The sequence below is a fragment of the Camelus bactrianus genome, chromosome 7 (assembly GCF_048773025.1).
Source record: "Camelus bactrianus isolate YW-2024 breed Bactrian camel chromosome 7, ASM4877302v1, whole genome shotgun sequence".
NCBI classification, from domain to species: domain Eukaryota; kingdom Metazoa; phylum Chordata; class Mammalia; order Artiodactyla; family Camelidae; genus Camelus; species Camelus bactrianus.
In genome coordinates this window covers 39,417,559-39,433,742 of record NC_133545.1, presented here as the reverse complement: position 1 = coordinate 39,433,742, position 16,184 = coordinate 39,417,559, and the positions used below count along the sequence as shown (strand labels likewise).

The following is a 16,184-nucleotide window of genomic DNA, read 5'->3' as shown; positions in this document are numbered from 1 at the left end:
TGCTCACGGCATTTCTCAGCCCTTCCTCCTACCCATTTTATCTTCTCTTTGTTCTCATCATCCCGGTTCCATAACCCATCCACTCCCAATGCAAGCCCCCGATGCTTGCAACAAACCCTCCTCACTATGACAATCAATTTGGAAAAGATCTCTGGCTGGCCTCTAGCGCTCTGTCAGACATGATTTGAGTTTGCCCTAGAGCTCCACAGTGGACATCACTATGTATCAGCTACTGACCCCCCGTATCCTAGCCCCAGTGCCCACCCTCACTGCACATCCTTGCCTGCCTCTGCCCATCTCTGCCCAGGAAAGGGGACCATTCACCCAATCATACAAACCCAGTACAGAAATGCTATGTGACCTCCCTTTGCTTTATCATCTATCCACCAAAACTACTCCAGCCCTTCTATATGATAATCTACATTCAACACTATCTGGATTTTTACCTCCCAAAGCAAAAGAGGGCAAATTTGCAGGCATTGCTAACTGGGTTCCATTTTTGTACTGCTTTTGATACCACTATTTTCTTTTCAACAATTGCTCATCTCAGGGGAGAAATTATTCTCCCCTCAGGGAAGCCATCAAAACTCCAGAATGGAGCTGCCCAGATACACTAGCTCAGGGGCCAGCCTCTCCTTCCACACAGTCTCTTCCACTGCCACGGACTCCCTTCACAAAAGCGCTCTGTCCACTGCACTGCATGCAGCCTCTTTAACTCTCCTAGAGTAGAGACCCACACCAAACTCTGGGCTTGTCCTGCCACACTGTGGCCATATCTGAACACTGCACATAGGTTTATTTATTCTTATTCCCTGAAAAGCGGTGTTTTTTGTTATTGTTTTTGGTTTTTGGTTTGGGGGAATTTTTTTTTTCTTTTTTTTTTTTTTAGGATTAGAAGTTACCTTCTCTACCTGTTAACCCCCATGCAGCCCCACAAGCCTCAGATAATGCTTGGCTCCTCCAACAGGACCCCCTGCAGTCCACCCCCACCCCAGGCAGGATGAGGTCTCCTCAGTCTGGCTCCCACAGCTCCTGTACCATCTCCAGCACTTCCCTCCACACACTGCATTGGAGCTGCTTATTTCTCCATCTCCCTGCTTAGACTGCAAGCTTTTTGAAGACAAATTTACTCATCTGTGTGTTCCCAGGGCCTAGGAGAGAGAAGTCTTCAATAAATACATGTGAAAGGAAGGGAGGGTTGGAGGAAGGGAGGGAGGGAGGCGTGGAGGGAGGTAGGAAGATGACACAGGGCAATAATATACGTAATGACAATTACCCGCATGTACTGAGCACTTACAATGTGCAGACAGTATGTTTTATATTATTTATTCCAGGTGATCAGGGCCAACATCTACTTCGGCTACACCAGCCCATCCTGACTGGCCCATTAGGGCCTCCTTTAGCCTGGTTCTACACATCGCTCGTGGCCAACATCTGTTCTGATTGGCTGGTGACCAAGTCACATGTTTTAAGCATCTCAGCACTCATCCCTGCATGTGGTCATCCACAGCTCTAAAAGGAAGTTACAGGGCTGTCTCAGAATCCAGATGTGGGAAGTATGGCTTAGAGGGAGTAAGCTTCCTGCCCAAGTCCACACAGAATTCAGAATTCCTAGGCTCAGAACCCAAGCCCTGGCCTGACACCCGAGCCCGCATTCCCTGTGGCCTCTGAGGACCCTCACACTAGAATGTCGGAGGCCCTTGAGGACATATTCAGGAGGGATCCAGGAGTACGAGTAGGAGAGCCTGCCCGTGCTTACAAAGTTAGAAAGAGGAACAAGAGTGGGGAACAGCTGCAGGCAGGACGTCGTTTACCCAGTCTTCATTGAACGAGCACTTGTTCTGCACCAGGAACACTCAGTACACGCTCAGCCAGGGGTCCCTTGGCCTCCAGAGACCTACTGTTTAATGGGGAGACCGGCACACATGTAAACAGACATCTCCAAGGAGGAGGGCTCTCTGGGGCTGGCACCAGAGGGTAGCCTCCCATACAGTATCCCAGATGTCTGGACCAGCAGGGGACCCGGCCCCATGGCTAGCTGACATCATCCCAGCAGTCCCAATGTCAAGACCCCCACTCTAGGAGCTCCTCACCTGGCTGGGGTCTGGAGCTGGGCTGGGGAGGTCCAGTTCTTCACGGCACAGCCCTGATCCCCAGAAGCCACCTCAGGAGGAGGGTGAGATGCCGACCAAGGGTGACACCATTCAAAGGCTCCCCCAGAATCAGGGTCCACTCATGGGCTAGCACAAAGACCCCTCTTGCCCACACCCATGACTGCCTCTCCAGCTGGTTTCCCTAAAGTAGGAGGCCCCTTTGTGCCCTGTGTTCTCTCTGCCTGGGACGTGCTCCTCACATCTTCCTCACCTTTCAACACCCAATGCAAACATCCTCTTTCTAGGAAACCTGATCTAACCTGCTTAGAGGCTCTTCTGTGTTCCCTCCGACCCCACTTCCTGACTCCCTTATTGACTAACTTTTTTGTCTTCTCACATCGAGCCTTAAATTCCTTGATGGCAGGGATCTTGCTTTAATCAAAATTTGTATCATCAGCATATCGCACAGAGCCAGGCCCACAGTGAATGTTCAGTAATGATCTGAATGAGTAACTAAGTGAAGAATTAAATGAAGTAACCCCTTTGTCCCCTCTGTTTATACACTGAGCATACACTTTCAGGTGTCTGAGGGAAAAAATTAAAAGTTCTGTTATCAACCATTTTCACCATAGTAAGAATGAATCCCTGTGTCCCCACTCCAAAGGGGATTTGAATTTCAAGTTTTCCCCTTCTTTCAGGTAGTTTCAGATACAAGTAAGCTAGTAAGGGGATGTTTGAGGAAAAGTCTTCCCCTACCCGCAGACAGAATCAGCTGTAGTGGAGGTCACAGCCACGGGGATCTCTGAAGCCTACCCCATGGTAAAGCTTGAGCATCTACACAGTTGAACTGGAAGACCCCCCCAAGTCCCCAAGCCCCAGAATCAGCAAACTCACCCCTTAGCCAAGGAGGAAGAAATGTGCACTGGCCACAGCCAGGATTTGGAGTTGGGAGACCCAGAATTCCAGCAGTGAGCAATCCTCAGTGTTTTCTCCCAGCCTCATTGTCCTCATTTGTGAAAACAGAAATGCCACGTAGCTGATGTGAGCACTCCCTGTCAGAGAGCTTTGCAAGCAGTACCCACAGGAGATGCTCTGCCCACTCATCTCACCCATTTCAGAGAGGGGTGGTCCCCAGACACAGGTGCTCCAGCCCCAGAACAGCTCACCTCATGGTGGGAGCCATTCTAAACCACCTGTTGATCCAAAGCCAGCATGCTTCGGGCTCACACAGTACCTTAGAGTCAGGGTCACTCTCAACATCTCACTCTCCTGGACACTGTCATTCTTCTGTAGGTTTGTGAGGGGAAAATAATGTTCTCCACTTCCTTTGACTCCCACTCCTCTCCCTCCCTTCTGCTCCTTCCCCACCCCACTCCTAGGAGGATGACTTCCTTGTTACTCAGCGTGCCCATGATTGTTAGACAGGTGCTCTGATTAAGTTCAGGTTGATCAAAAGCCATTGCTAAGACAAAAATGATGAGGACAGGGGTGGCAAAGGGGCCTGAGAGGCTTCAGAGTCTCACAGGATTCACTCCACAGCACCCACCACCACAGCACTGCTGTTTGATGGCACAGCAAGTGTCTCCAGTCTCAGTGCCATAGGAACTGAGCTTGACCCATAGGTTTTAGAATCAATGTCTCTGAGGAAAGCAGAGTGTTCTGGCTGATTGTGTCAGCTATGTAGAGAAGAAAGCCAAGCACGGGGTTGTACTGTGGAAGCACCTTCTTCAGAAGTGGATTAAATGAGCCCTCAAGGCTGGTAAGCCCACTGGCCAAGGTAGGACTGGAAGCCAGCCCTTAGAAAGGCCAGATGTTTTCATAATTCCTACACTCTATTTCCCTCTGGTTTTCTTTTAGGATTTCTTACTATAACCATCAGAGCTCATCTCCACTGCAATATGGTATATGGATTCAAGCATGGGCAAAATCTGCAGAGAAATGAATAATACGTTCCAGGGGCATCAGGAATCAGAAAGTGAGAACCCCAAAGGGAATGAAAACCTGGGAACTACTTGCGGGGGCCACTGGGCCAATCACTTCCTCCCCACCCCTGAGCTTTTTTCTGCTGACCCCCAGCTCTGAGGGTCCATTTTCACAGCATTACCAGCCTGTGTTCTTGACTCCTGCTCTGAATTCCTCCTAATTCCATGCCGGGCCATGCACACTGGCAGGGCTTTCGTATGTCTTGTCAGATGCAAAAATTAGAGAATGCTGCAGTACTTCATCTTCCAGTCTCCAAAGGGAACTCTATCATCCAAGTCCTTCCAATCTTCCCAAACTGAATTAGTCCAACTTAATTGGTTGGCCCCTAATTACTTTTTTTCTATATAGATATTATTTTCCCTCATCTCCTCACTTAGCTCCTACTAATAAGCTTTCAAGTGACACATCATCTCTCCATCCCAGAAGCTGCAGAAGCCATTTACAAGAGAAGGTAGTCTCTTCTCTGTGGGAAAGGCCTAACCGCTCCACGTGTCATTCTAGCTTCACTGTTAAAGGGTCGCATCCCCTTCCTCAACCTCGTGATGAGCGTCAGAGTGGCAGGAACTCCCGTGGGGTGGGGGTGCAGGCAGGGCAGTGTGCACAGCGTGGTCGGGTCGCCACTCCAGCTTATCCATTTGTCTGACTACCGCTCAGGAGATGAAGAAATAAAGGGACTAAAAGCATATTCATCATCCTCACTGAACTGTGGGATGAAATACTTATTTTGGAAATAATGATTCCAGGTAGGAGGGCAGTGAAAAATGGAGCCTGTGAGAAGAGAGTGTTTTATTACACAATTTCTAAAATGTGAGCACTTAATGCTCTTTCATTATCACATATTATTACAGTTCTATAAAAATCGTTTCCAGGAATCAATCCCAAAGCCTCCCAAAAAGAGCTAGAAGGCAGTTTGGAAGAAGCCCTGTAAATACAGAAATTATACTTTCGACTCTACATGTTAAGACTTACTGTGGCAGAATCCACACTCAAGGCTTGGTCATCCTGCGTGAACAATGCAGTGACTCGGAATTTGTCTAAGTCCTCTCATGCCATCACTTCAAAAGATGGTAACTTTTTTATAGAGGAGAGAGGAAGGGTATGAATTTCCTACCCTATTTTTCAGATGGGAAAACTGAGGCCCAGAAAATATAAGTGAAATTACTTTAAGTGAAAGCCAGCGAGTAGTGATGGTGCTGGAAAGAAATATCTATCTATTCCGATTTATAGCTCTGCCATTTCTCTGCTGGATGCTCAGCCCATCTGGGGAGTCCTTCCACCCAACCCTACTCAATCTCCCTTGGTATTTCCACTCCCTTCGCTGGGATCTGGGCTTTCATTCCAGGAAGTGCATTAACTTGCTGAATAATTTGCAGATCACTCTGGTGCAGAACACATCAAGAGGCTTTTGACTCTTGCTCTCCCATTGGGATCAAGACCTGAAGACAGAGGAGTCACGTGAAATTGATGGGGGGCTCCCAGGCCCTTACAAATAGCTAAGTGCCAAAGGAGAACCAGTCTTAGATTACATCTGGGCTTCAAAACGTCGCCTAACCAAGGTAAAGCCAGTGGAGTTGGGCTGTGAGTCCACACTAGGAGGTGACGATGCTTTCACGCATGTGTGGACCTTGACAACTAGAAGCATTTCACAGACGCTTCCACACTCACTCTTCAGAAAAAGCCCATCCGAATGCAGGATGCTCTGAGGGGAGTCTCCAGTGCAGGGCTTCTCAAACTCAAATGTGCACAGGAATCTGGAGATTTGTTGAAACGTTGATCCTGATTCAGTAGGTCAGGCGTGAGCCTGGGGCCCTGCATCTCTGAAAAGCCCCCAGGCAACATAGATTCTGCTGCTGCTCCAAGGACCACACTTTGAATAGCAAAGCCCTAGAGCACATTTGATAAACCAGTTCTAAGGATTGAAAAGGCAAGAACAATGAGTAGCTCACTGATGATGGGGCTCAGTGGAGTATTAACCCATTGAAAACATTTCTTATATTACTGTTTTACTGGCAGTGTTTTACTGACTCTGGGCAGAATGATAGGGGTGAACCACGCACGCGAAAGGCCTCTGAAGGAGCTCAGGAAAGGAGTGAAACAAGATTTACTCACGGGAGAAGCGGGCAAGTGGTCTGGCAGTCTTATCTCCGGCTTCATTTGCAACTAGGGAAAAAAAAAAAAGAAGATGCAGTTAAGAACAAGGCATGTGTGTCCACAGAATACGCCCAACCTACAGCTAATCCTCTGGATGATTTAATATTAAGCTGTGTTTGAGAGTCTTTGTAAGAGGATAAAAGCAACTTTACTCCCTCTTTTTATAGCTCCAGTGCTGCTCTCAGTGCCCAAATGAGGTCAAATGTCTTAATCATTTTGACTAGAACAGTGAATTAAGCTGGAGACAACCTAAACAATATCTAGTGTGCTGTGCTTAGAGGAGTTAGCTGGCTCGCATCCACTTAGTGGCAGGCACGCACGCCTGGCTTCCAAGCCCATGCACAGCCTTCTGCTTCCAGCTTCCTCTCATCGGATGTCCTCCAACACACAAATGCACCCCAACCACCTGACATCAGTCTGATTTTCTTGATTCATGCGGCAAAGCTAGGCAGGGATTTAAGAAGATAGTAAGGTTGGTTTTTGTTAAGGAGGATATTTAAATTTAGATGCTAACAAACAGGAGGATAGAGGAAATTGTTCAGAGAGCTGCCCTAGAAAAACTTACCCCTAACACTTTTCAGTAGGGTCATTTACTCTTGTCTGAAAACTCTCCATATAGTTTACCATCCTGATAGGGTCATAATTAATATCTCCTATATTTATGAACACCGTCTTCCTGGGTAAAAAAGAGATCAATTACTAAGTATAAGCTAAAGCTTCACTCACTAAATATCTCTTTTAATGCACTTTTAATCTTTTTAAAGGTTATTCTGTGGGTGTTTTGTATATACATAGAAAACAGGAGTAGATATTTGTGATCGACTTGAATGAACACCCAAAGCTACCAACCGGAAAAAACCTGTTCATTTTAGTTTAGGAAAGAACATCCAATCCATAAGCAGAATAAATGACATTGCTAAAGCAATCATTAACGTTTGAGAAGCTGCAGTAGAGGACAAAAGATATAACTACTTCACAAATGTATTACATCATTCTGCAAAGAATGGAAGGTGTCAAAAATTCCTTTCACTCTCTCACATTAACAAAGGTAAGCATTTAAAAATTTACTCCATGTGGACAATGTTTAAAGATTAGCAGATTCAGTGTCAGTCGACTTTGTATTTCTGTCATTTGCATTGCCCCATTGTCTGCACTCTGTACATCCGACAGACAGACATTATACAAAATGACCAGCAGGGGGAAGTGATATTGCATCCTGCTCTAAATATCTCTCACGCTCCAGCATTTCAAAAAGAGAGAGATACAGAGAAAAAGAAAGTGAAGGAGGGAGAAAGGAGCAGGACCTAGTTAGCTATAGACGTGAGTTTCCCTGGGCTTGAATTCAAATTGTTTCCTCTTTGGCACTATAGATCTCTAAAGAAAGAAACAGAGCAAAGATTTGTTCCAAAATATTTGCTGCAGAAACTAATGGGCTGTTTTTAAAGGAGGATTACAAAGACTGTTGCCATTGCTGAGAAAACCAGCAGCCACTAAAATGTTCAGCTTGGAGAGCGCACGTCTTCCCTGAGGGAAGAAAGAGGAGCAGTCACGATGCTGTCACAATCTCACAGGCGGCCAAGGCCACTTCCTCACCCACGGGCGTTTCCTCCCCTCCCCGCCACCCTGTCCAAGGATGGGAATTGCTGACCCAGATCCCAGTCACGGCAGGAGAGGCAGACATCATGATCTAGGCCAGTGGCATGCCAGGAGAGCCGTCTTTACCCAGAAGGAATTTGAACCCCGCTGCCAGCATTATCTTCCTAGACACAGACCAGATGCCACAAGGCCTCCCACGCAAGATACAATCCAGCTAACTTGGCCTAGTACCGAAAACCTGGCCCCATTTTCTTCTCAGCTCACTGTACTTCCCAGAGCTTCTTTCAGTGCCCAGCCATAGGCTCTAAATTGACAAATCCCTTACATGCCCTACACACTCTCTGTCCTCCTCCTTTGTCCCCTCTCCGAAGACACCCCTCCCCACTGCTTCACCTGGCCAGCCTTTAAGATTCAGGTAGAGCTATTAATTTCTGAAAAGCTTCCCTGACTCCCAGCACACCTTCTGCGTCCTATAAATCTCAGCCCAGATGCCTCACTCCCCTCCCAGACCAGTGGGTCTCAAACTTCAGCAGGCACCAGAACTACCAAGAAGATTTCTTAAAACAGATTGCAGGGGTTGGTTACAATGCAGATTCAGATTCAGTGGGTCTGGGATGGGGCCCGAGAATTTGCATTTCCAGCAAATTCCCAGATGATAACCGACAATGCTCGTCTGGGGACCATATTTTGAGAACAGCTACTCTAAACTATAAACCACCCCACCCAAGACAAGGATCATAACTTTTCATCTTTGTGCTTCCAATCTTTCAAACAGTGACTGGTACACAGAATGCATTCGGTCAATATTTTTAGAACTGAATGAAGTAGACTGAAATTGATATCAACTGCCACAGATGGCTTAGTAGACACAGCCCTCAGAATGGCTTCCAGAAGACTATAAAAAGCCCCAGGTGTGTTTTGCTTGGCCCCTACAATGTCTTTAAATTTTACACAATTAGTTGTCTGCATTTAAAAATCAAGAGGTCTCAAATATAAACACAGACTGTCAGCTTCTCTCAATAACTGAATAAATGTCCAGTCCCACAGGCCAGAAACGATCGCTACTGAGACGCCCCCTATGGGTGGTTCCAGCTCCTGCATGTTTGGGAGGCAGTTCTTTGCTGTCTGGTGCTGGGCTTTCTACACTCTCAGCATGGCCAGAAGGCAGTGAAAACAGGACCTCTTAAAGGCCTTAAAGGGTAAAGCTAAGACTCAACAGAGACCAGCACTACAAAGAGTGACTGTAGCCAAGCGGACCAAGCCCCTCTGTCCCAGCCCACAAACTGCTCAGGGATGTTCAACTGCCCGCCAGCAAGTGCTCACGGCTCAAACACACGAGGGCTCTCGACCAGCCGGGGGGCCTTCCTACACTGTTTGCCTTTTATTTTTAAAAATATCCAGCAAGCTTCAGGGGGAGGGTATAACTCAGTGGTAGAGTACATGCCTAATGTATGAGGTCCTGGGTTCAACTCCCAGTACCTCCACCAAATGAAAAATATAGATCCAGCAAGCTTTTACAATAAAGTAGATGTTTCATTTATCAGGTACAATTGGAGCTTGAACTTCCCAAGATCTCATGAAAATGATTATGACTATTTGAGGAATGTTAACCACTTAAGGAAAGTTATGTTGGGCATAACACACAGACCAGCATGTATCACTAATTCCATTGATGTTGAATTGTGTGTCTAGGCTACGTGTGTATTTAGCCACAGAGAAAGGAGTGGAAGGGCGTGCACCAGATGTATAAACAGTCATTTTTCCCATGCACTGGCATTTAGGGAGACTATTGGCCTTTCTTATACTTTTCTACATAAACCCAACAGTTTGATAAGCATATGCCATATTTAAAATCAGGGGGAAATAACTATTATTATACATAATTGGGGGCACTATATATGTATGTATATTTATTTACATAAAATATATTTTAGACGCAAATTTCAGAGCAGTCTTGGATCACAGAATCCAGGGGACCTTTCATCTTTAGTCCAAGAGGAGTCTTTCTGTGAGACTCAAGAAATGAATCACCCACTCCCCACTCCCCACACCAGGGGGTCCTACACATTCTAGGTCAGGAGTTTGCAGCCCTCACCACACATAAGAATCACTAGAGAATTTTTTTTAAAAATCCTGACACCTAGACCAATTAAACAGGGCCTCGGGGGTAGGACGCAAGCAGTGAGACTGTTTAAGCTCCCAAGTGATTCCAAAGAGCAGCTCAGGCTGAGAAGCACTAATAAACGGTGTGACTTCAGACATCTTTATCAAAGCAACATTCAGGGAGGAAGGTGTGGCTCGGATTCCTTCAAAAAATAATTACCCCTATTCACTTCCTCTTTTCAGCGTTCTATTGTTTTGTCATTGAAATCCTGAACAGAGACATGCCTCTGCCTTAAGAAAAAGTCATCGGTTAAGACTGCAAACGTACTATAGGGATCAATCAGTGGGCAACTCTTCACAGTGTGAAGGGTTCTTTATAAAAAGATTAACCTCACATTTCCTCTAACCTTCAGCACGTGTGTACTGAGTGCCGCTGGAAGCTCAGCACTGGGCTAGACTCTGGCAGGGCTGCGACAATAGATTTTACTCAGCTTTGACCATCCAAGCAAGTTAGGGAGAGAAGCTATGCCTCTCAGTCTGGGTCCATCCAAGTATGTTCAGCTAGGGAACTGAATTTAAGATAATGATGATGGTGATCATCGTCTTATGATGCAGATTTCTGGTCCCATCCCAGAAGCACAGAATTGGAAACCCTGCAAGTGAGGACAAGATTCTAGACAACTGCCTCGAAAGCTACTTAGATACACTAATGTTTGAGAAGCAGCATATTAAATGAAGTGTGACTCTGGTATGTTTGCTTTATGTCTTCCTCGACCCCCCAAAATTGGCCAGAGACAAATCTTAAAGTAAGGATTCGCCAAGGAGACCAGTGGGGAGAGGCAGGTGAGATGGGTCCACCAGATAGTGAGAAAGGAAGTTAACTCAGAGCAATGAGCATCCTGGCCCCAGCTGGGCCACCAACAGTCCAGGTTATTAGAAAAGGATGGGAAGGACGGTTGTGGCAGTGGCCTGGGCAGGTGCACACTGCTTTGTAACCAAAACTGGCACCAAAAACACTGCCACCCTTGTTTTGAAAGCCCTGGCACCTGGATGAGCATAAACGCAGCTGGGGTGCTGGGTGCCAGGGCAAACACACAATGAGAAAGCAGTTCCACAGAAGAGCCTTGCTTCCTGCAAGGAAGTCTGCCCAACACCCTGGCTGCTGCTGCTCTGCCACAAGCTCTGGGGCTTGCCAGGGCCCCTCCCCAGGTGAGGTCTTTGGGGAAGCCTAGCGGCTGGAAAGCCAGGCAACAAGGGACTTCCAGAGAAGAGGGTGTTGGAATGAGGTTCCAAGCACCTTCCTAGTTGCTGTAGAAGGTGAAGCTTGGAATTGCTCACAGAGGCTCGGCCTTATGTCACCTTGCCTTCCACTTGCAAAGACCCAAGCAAGGAAAACAGGACAGAATGATACGGAGAAAGAGACCTGGTCCAAGATCAGTAACTCTCTTTGCTTAGCTGTCACCTTCCAAATAAGGCATTCCATGACCACCTTATGAAGATCACAGTTCCCAACGCCCCACTCTTCCTCTGCCTCATCCCCCTTCCCTGCACAATCCCTCCTGGAAGCATGTATCACTTTCTCATGTGCTCTATACTCCATTCACTGAGTTGACTGCCTTTCCCATTCCACTACAGTGTAATCCCCACACAGGCATAGATTCTCTGCCAGTGAAAAAAAACTACTATACCCCTAGTGCGTAAATGCCTGGCACACAACATTCATCGAGTCAATGACCAACCTCCCACCAATCTACCATGCAGAGTGCAATGGGGGCCAAGAATTGGAAGGAAAACGGGAAGAAAGTACGAGGACATTAACACCCACCAAGTATTTAAATGTTTTATAAGTATCCATTCTGTCCTTCAGGAATACTTATCAGGCACTGACCAAACTGCAGATAAAGCCCTGAACAACCAGTCATGGTACCTGCCTTCACACTAAGACTGTCATTCCCATTTGATAAACAGGGCACTGGAGTTCAGAAAGGTCAGGTAACTTTTCCAAAACCACACAGCTGTGTGACAGAACTCCAAACCAAGATGTGCCCAGCTCAAAAGCCCAGATCTTTTTTATTTAGCCTCTCTGCCTTCCAAGAAAGTAGGCAGATAAGAGCTGTGCTCCAGAGGGGGCTATCCCTAGAGAAAAGCCACGTTAACGCCTGACCCTCTACCACACACCTCTAGCCTCAATGAGAGCCACATACCCGCATACAGAAAATGGGGGGGGGGGGGAGGTCAACCTGCCTAGGATTTCATACCTGACACAAAACCATGAAACTGTCAATAGAGATGGATCCTTTTGTGAGATGGGCTCAGGGGGCAGGTCTCACAATAATGGGATCCATAAGAGGGAGATACTAGTTACAAAAGGAGGAGTTTCACTGACATTGTTCATGCAAGAACCCCAGCTCCCAGCTGTCTCCCTAACCCTATTAAACCTTCCAGAGTTGGAAACAAAGGAATAGGGGGAGAGTATAGCTCAGTGGTAGAGCACATGCTTAGCATGCACGAGGTCCTGGGTTCAATCCCAGTACCTCCATTAAAAAAATAAATGAATAACTTTAATTACCTTCCCCACCCCCCCAAAAAAAAACATAAACAAGGGAATAGAAGCAAGAATCAATTTCATCTTAGCAGGAAAAGCAGCACAACTCATAAAACCAGCCCCTAGGAAGCAAGACCTACTCTCTTTAACAGGTAAAGAAACTGACATTCCAAGAGATCAAGTGGCTTGTCCAAGATCAGACCAAAGCCAAGTATCAGAGCTGGAAATGTCATCCACTTCTTCTGGCTGCGACTCCAGCATTCTCAGAGAAGGGAAAGCATCCCATCTCTTGAACTCCCTCGGAGTGGTTTGTCAGGGGAAAAGCCATGGGTTTGGTTTCCTTTGCCCCCATTGGGTTTGATAAAAATTGATGCTTGACAATCCCAAGATACGTTTTAAGCATAAACATATACAACTCGGACTGGCAATGGCCAAGCAGAGTTCTGTGTTGCAAAGGCTTCTGCTGCTGAGTCTGAGCTTAGCAAGATGTGCCTGTGGCACGTTACCAAAGCCCGTCCTGGGTGGGATCAGGGAGGCTGGAGCGGGAAGGTAGGACGGGCATGTGGGAAAATCTCTGCCAGGCTGGATAGACCATAAAGTAATAGGTTCAAAAAATGGACAATTTACAAAGATAAGTGAATTAATTAAACGCCTCTATAAAACATATTACTGGAGTTGCTTAAAATGAGAGCTGCTATATTATAACTTAGGACCAACTAATAAGCACTGCTCATTCATTCCCTAATTTTATGTTCGCAGCAACTCTCTGAGGTCTTTGCTATTACTTCCCTAGTTTCCAGATATGGAAACTGAGTCTGAGAACTTAATTCCCTGGGATGGAACAACTAGTGAATGGCAGGTCTGGAAGTTGAATCCAGTACCACTTTATTCCAAAGCCAGTGCTCCTGACCCCCGTGCTACTCATCACACTGTTAACATCCGAATATCAGTACTATTTGATGAGCCTTTCTGCCAAGAAACCTAAACCTGGCAGGAGAACTACTTGTCTCCCCTCCACGTAGCCTCAGGGCAGAAGCGCCACAAAGGAAGGCACTCTGCTCTCCTGCTCTGTGCACAGAACAGAGCTCCGCAATCCCGTGGGACTGTGCGCCCCAGTGACAGAAAAGCTATTACCTCCCCCACCCTCTTCAGCCTGTTCCTTCTCCACTTCTTTATTCAGAAATGCTTGGCATTGCCTCATTATACCTTTTAGGCCAATTTGGCTGTCAAATCAACTCTGAATCAGGCTCTAGCACAAAAGAAAATAAAACCAATTTGTAGTGGTGACTCATCAGGGCTGGTAATTTGGGAGAGCAGTGATGGGGCACCTCCCAGGCCCTTCCCTCCTAGAGTGACAGGCAAATCCTTGCAGAGGGCCAGAGGCCAGAATGGCTCGCCAGCTCACTCAGCCCAGCGTGCGACAAAACACAGAGAGAAAATCAAATAAGCCTTTGCCAACCTGAGAAGACAGCTTGGAAAACAGATTTCCTTTATTTCTTCTTTCATTAATTTGGAGGAATTGGGGTCATATGAAAAGGCTCATGTGGCCTATTTCTTTCTTCCCTGGCCCTGATTTTATACATTTGTTTATTTATCCATATCCAACCACATTCCACAAATTATGTTTTATTCCTACTTTGTTCTGTACACCAATCCTTAATGGAACAAAGTGGGATATTAATAAAAAGTGAAATGTGTATTTTTCAGTCATTTCCTGGCTCCCGTTCCTTGATCTCTCTTTCCAAGTTGCCAGGTTTCAGATTGACTTTCCGTGGCTTTCCATTGCTCAGATCAATCTATTAACCTCTACTGAGCGTCCCCTGAGCCCCCTCTCCCCAGTCACTGCACTGGATTCAAGGTTGGATAGAACTGGTCCCTGGGTGGGCAGGGGTCTAGCTGAGACCAGAGGCCTGGCACTGAGCTTCCTGACACAGACTACTGAAGTTGCATTACGAATTTAACACAGTACCTGGTATTTAGGTGGAAACCACCCGATTGGGTCCTGACCTCAGGAAGCCTGAGGCCAAGTTGAGGAAATGTAATATTAATATATGACATGATCTAAACTTTGTTGAATGTCAAATGGAGGGTCCTTGTTCACAGAAGGGAGAGACTGCAGTGGCCTGGAGTGAGGACTAGCAGGAGGCTTCTAGGAGACCTGGGGCAGGTGGGAGTCAGGAAGACGGAGAGGATGACAGAATCTCCCAGGGAGAGGGAAGAGTGTGGCGCATTCTCGAACCTGGGAGCAGACTGACACAGACCAACTATACCCTAAACCTCTCCCTTTCTCAGGCAAAAAAAAAGAGCTTTTTATTGAGAGAGAGGGCAGTAAAAAGCAGAGAAAGGCACACACTGCTTTCTTGATACATTAGAAGATGCTTCTTGCTGCAACTCTGCCTTCTTTCCCATTGCCACCTACAACCATGTTGCATCTGCAGATGGACATGCGAATTTATCCAAAAGCTTATGTGTCTAAACATGCTCTAAATTCAGGTGCTAGTACATCAGTCCAGAATCAGCAGTCACTCCAAAGCACCGCCACCTGATCTGGACCAGAGTGCTTCGCGATGGTGACAGCCTGTGCTGTTCTGTCCAGCCCTCCTGGCTGATGCCCTGGTGACTGTCACAGACCTTGGGTGTGTGCTTTGTGACCAAAGCAGTGCCCATAAAGGGCCCCTCTACTCCCCTACTATTCTGGCCTCATTAAAACACCCTAGCTGAGCAAACCAGGCCAAAACCAACCACAAGTGGCTAATAAGAATCCAAAGTGAATGAGATTAAACTCTAATATCAGGCCAGCTGCTCAAACTGTTAACTAATTAAGTCCAAACCAAACAAAGCAAAGGAAATAAGTACACAGAAGGGGGTGGAGAAACACTATAATGTATTAAGCCCCTGTTTCATGCCAGGTACTGGCAAGAACTTTACATCTATAATTTTTTTTATACCCGTAATTTTATTGAATTTTCACACCATCCCATGAAGTGAGTATTCTCCCTGTTTTCAGATAAAAAAGCTGAGGCTTAGAAAAATTAAGTAACTTGCCCAAATTAGGGCTAGTAAATGGGAAAGCTGGAATTGAACCCTGTTCTGTGACCCCTTCTCTTTCCTCAACAGTTCCCAGGGCTGGAAGGCACAGTAAGAGTCATCTGGTCCAACTCCATACGTCCTGCATGGACCCCCTACAACGCCTCAAACAAGGGCGTGTCCAGCTCATGCCTGGACTTCCCCTATGGAGAAAGGCTCATCCCCGCCCCGGAGATAGGCCCCTTCATCTCTAACCTGTTCTGCAACCTTAGGAAGCTCTTCTTTGTGATGGTGGAATCTTTCTGAAGATCTTCTTTCTGTCCTCACAGAACAGGCCTGATTCTCATTCCTCCTAAGCACCCTTCCAACATTTGATGACAACTATCATGGTCTCAGCCCTTTGAGCCCTCTCTTCTCCAAACGGACAAGCCCCCTTCCCTCTTCATTTGATATAGCTATCCCAAGGTCTTTACCCACAAAAGTAAAATCACTTCAATCATTGCCAAAAGAAGAGAGACATGTTTCTATTTTAAATAAGCCTCAGCAACCCACTGCGTAACAGCATTCACTTCCACAATGATCTCCAGGCTAATCCAAACTCTGCCTTCTGAACCAGGTCTCTCTTTTTGCATGATTCTCAGGAGACACACAGGGCACCTGGGAACCTTCTGCCGCACTATACATAC

General features: G+C 46.5%; 1 protein-coding gene and 1 non-coding gene across 7 annotated transcripts in view; one reads left to right on the top strand and one right to left on the bottom strand.

Annotated features, from left to right (window-relative positions):
- PDE1C (phosphodiesterase 1C) overlaps positions 1 to 16,184 on the bottom strand; it is a 437,096-nt gene that overhangs the window by 357,911 nt on the left and 63,001 nt on the right. For all 6 annotated transcript variants that reach the window (XM_074367275.1, XM_074367272.1, XM_074367270.1 and 3 more), the window contains exon 2: positions 6,186 to 6,236. In XM_074367275.1, coding sequence (XP_074223376.1) covers positions 6,186 to 6,236 — 51 coding nt within the window. The remainder of the gene's footprint in view (positions 1 to 6,185; positions 6,237 to 16,184) is intronic.
- TRNAL-UAA (transfer RNA leucine (anticodon UAA)) lies at positions 9,237 to 9,307 on the top strand. The gene has a single exon. It is a non-coding gene; the product is annotated as a tRNA-Leu (tRNA).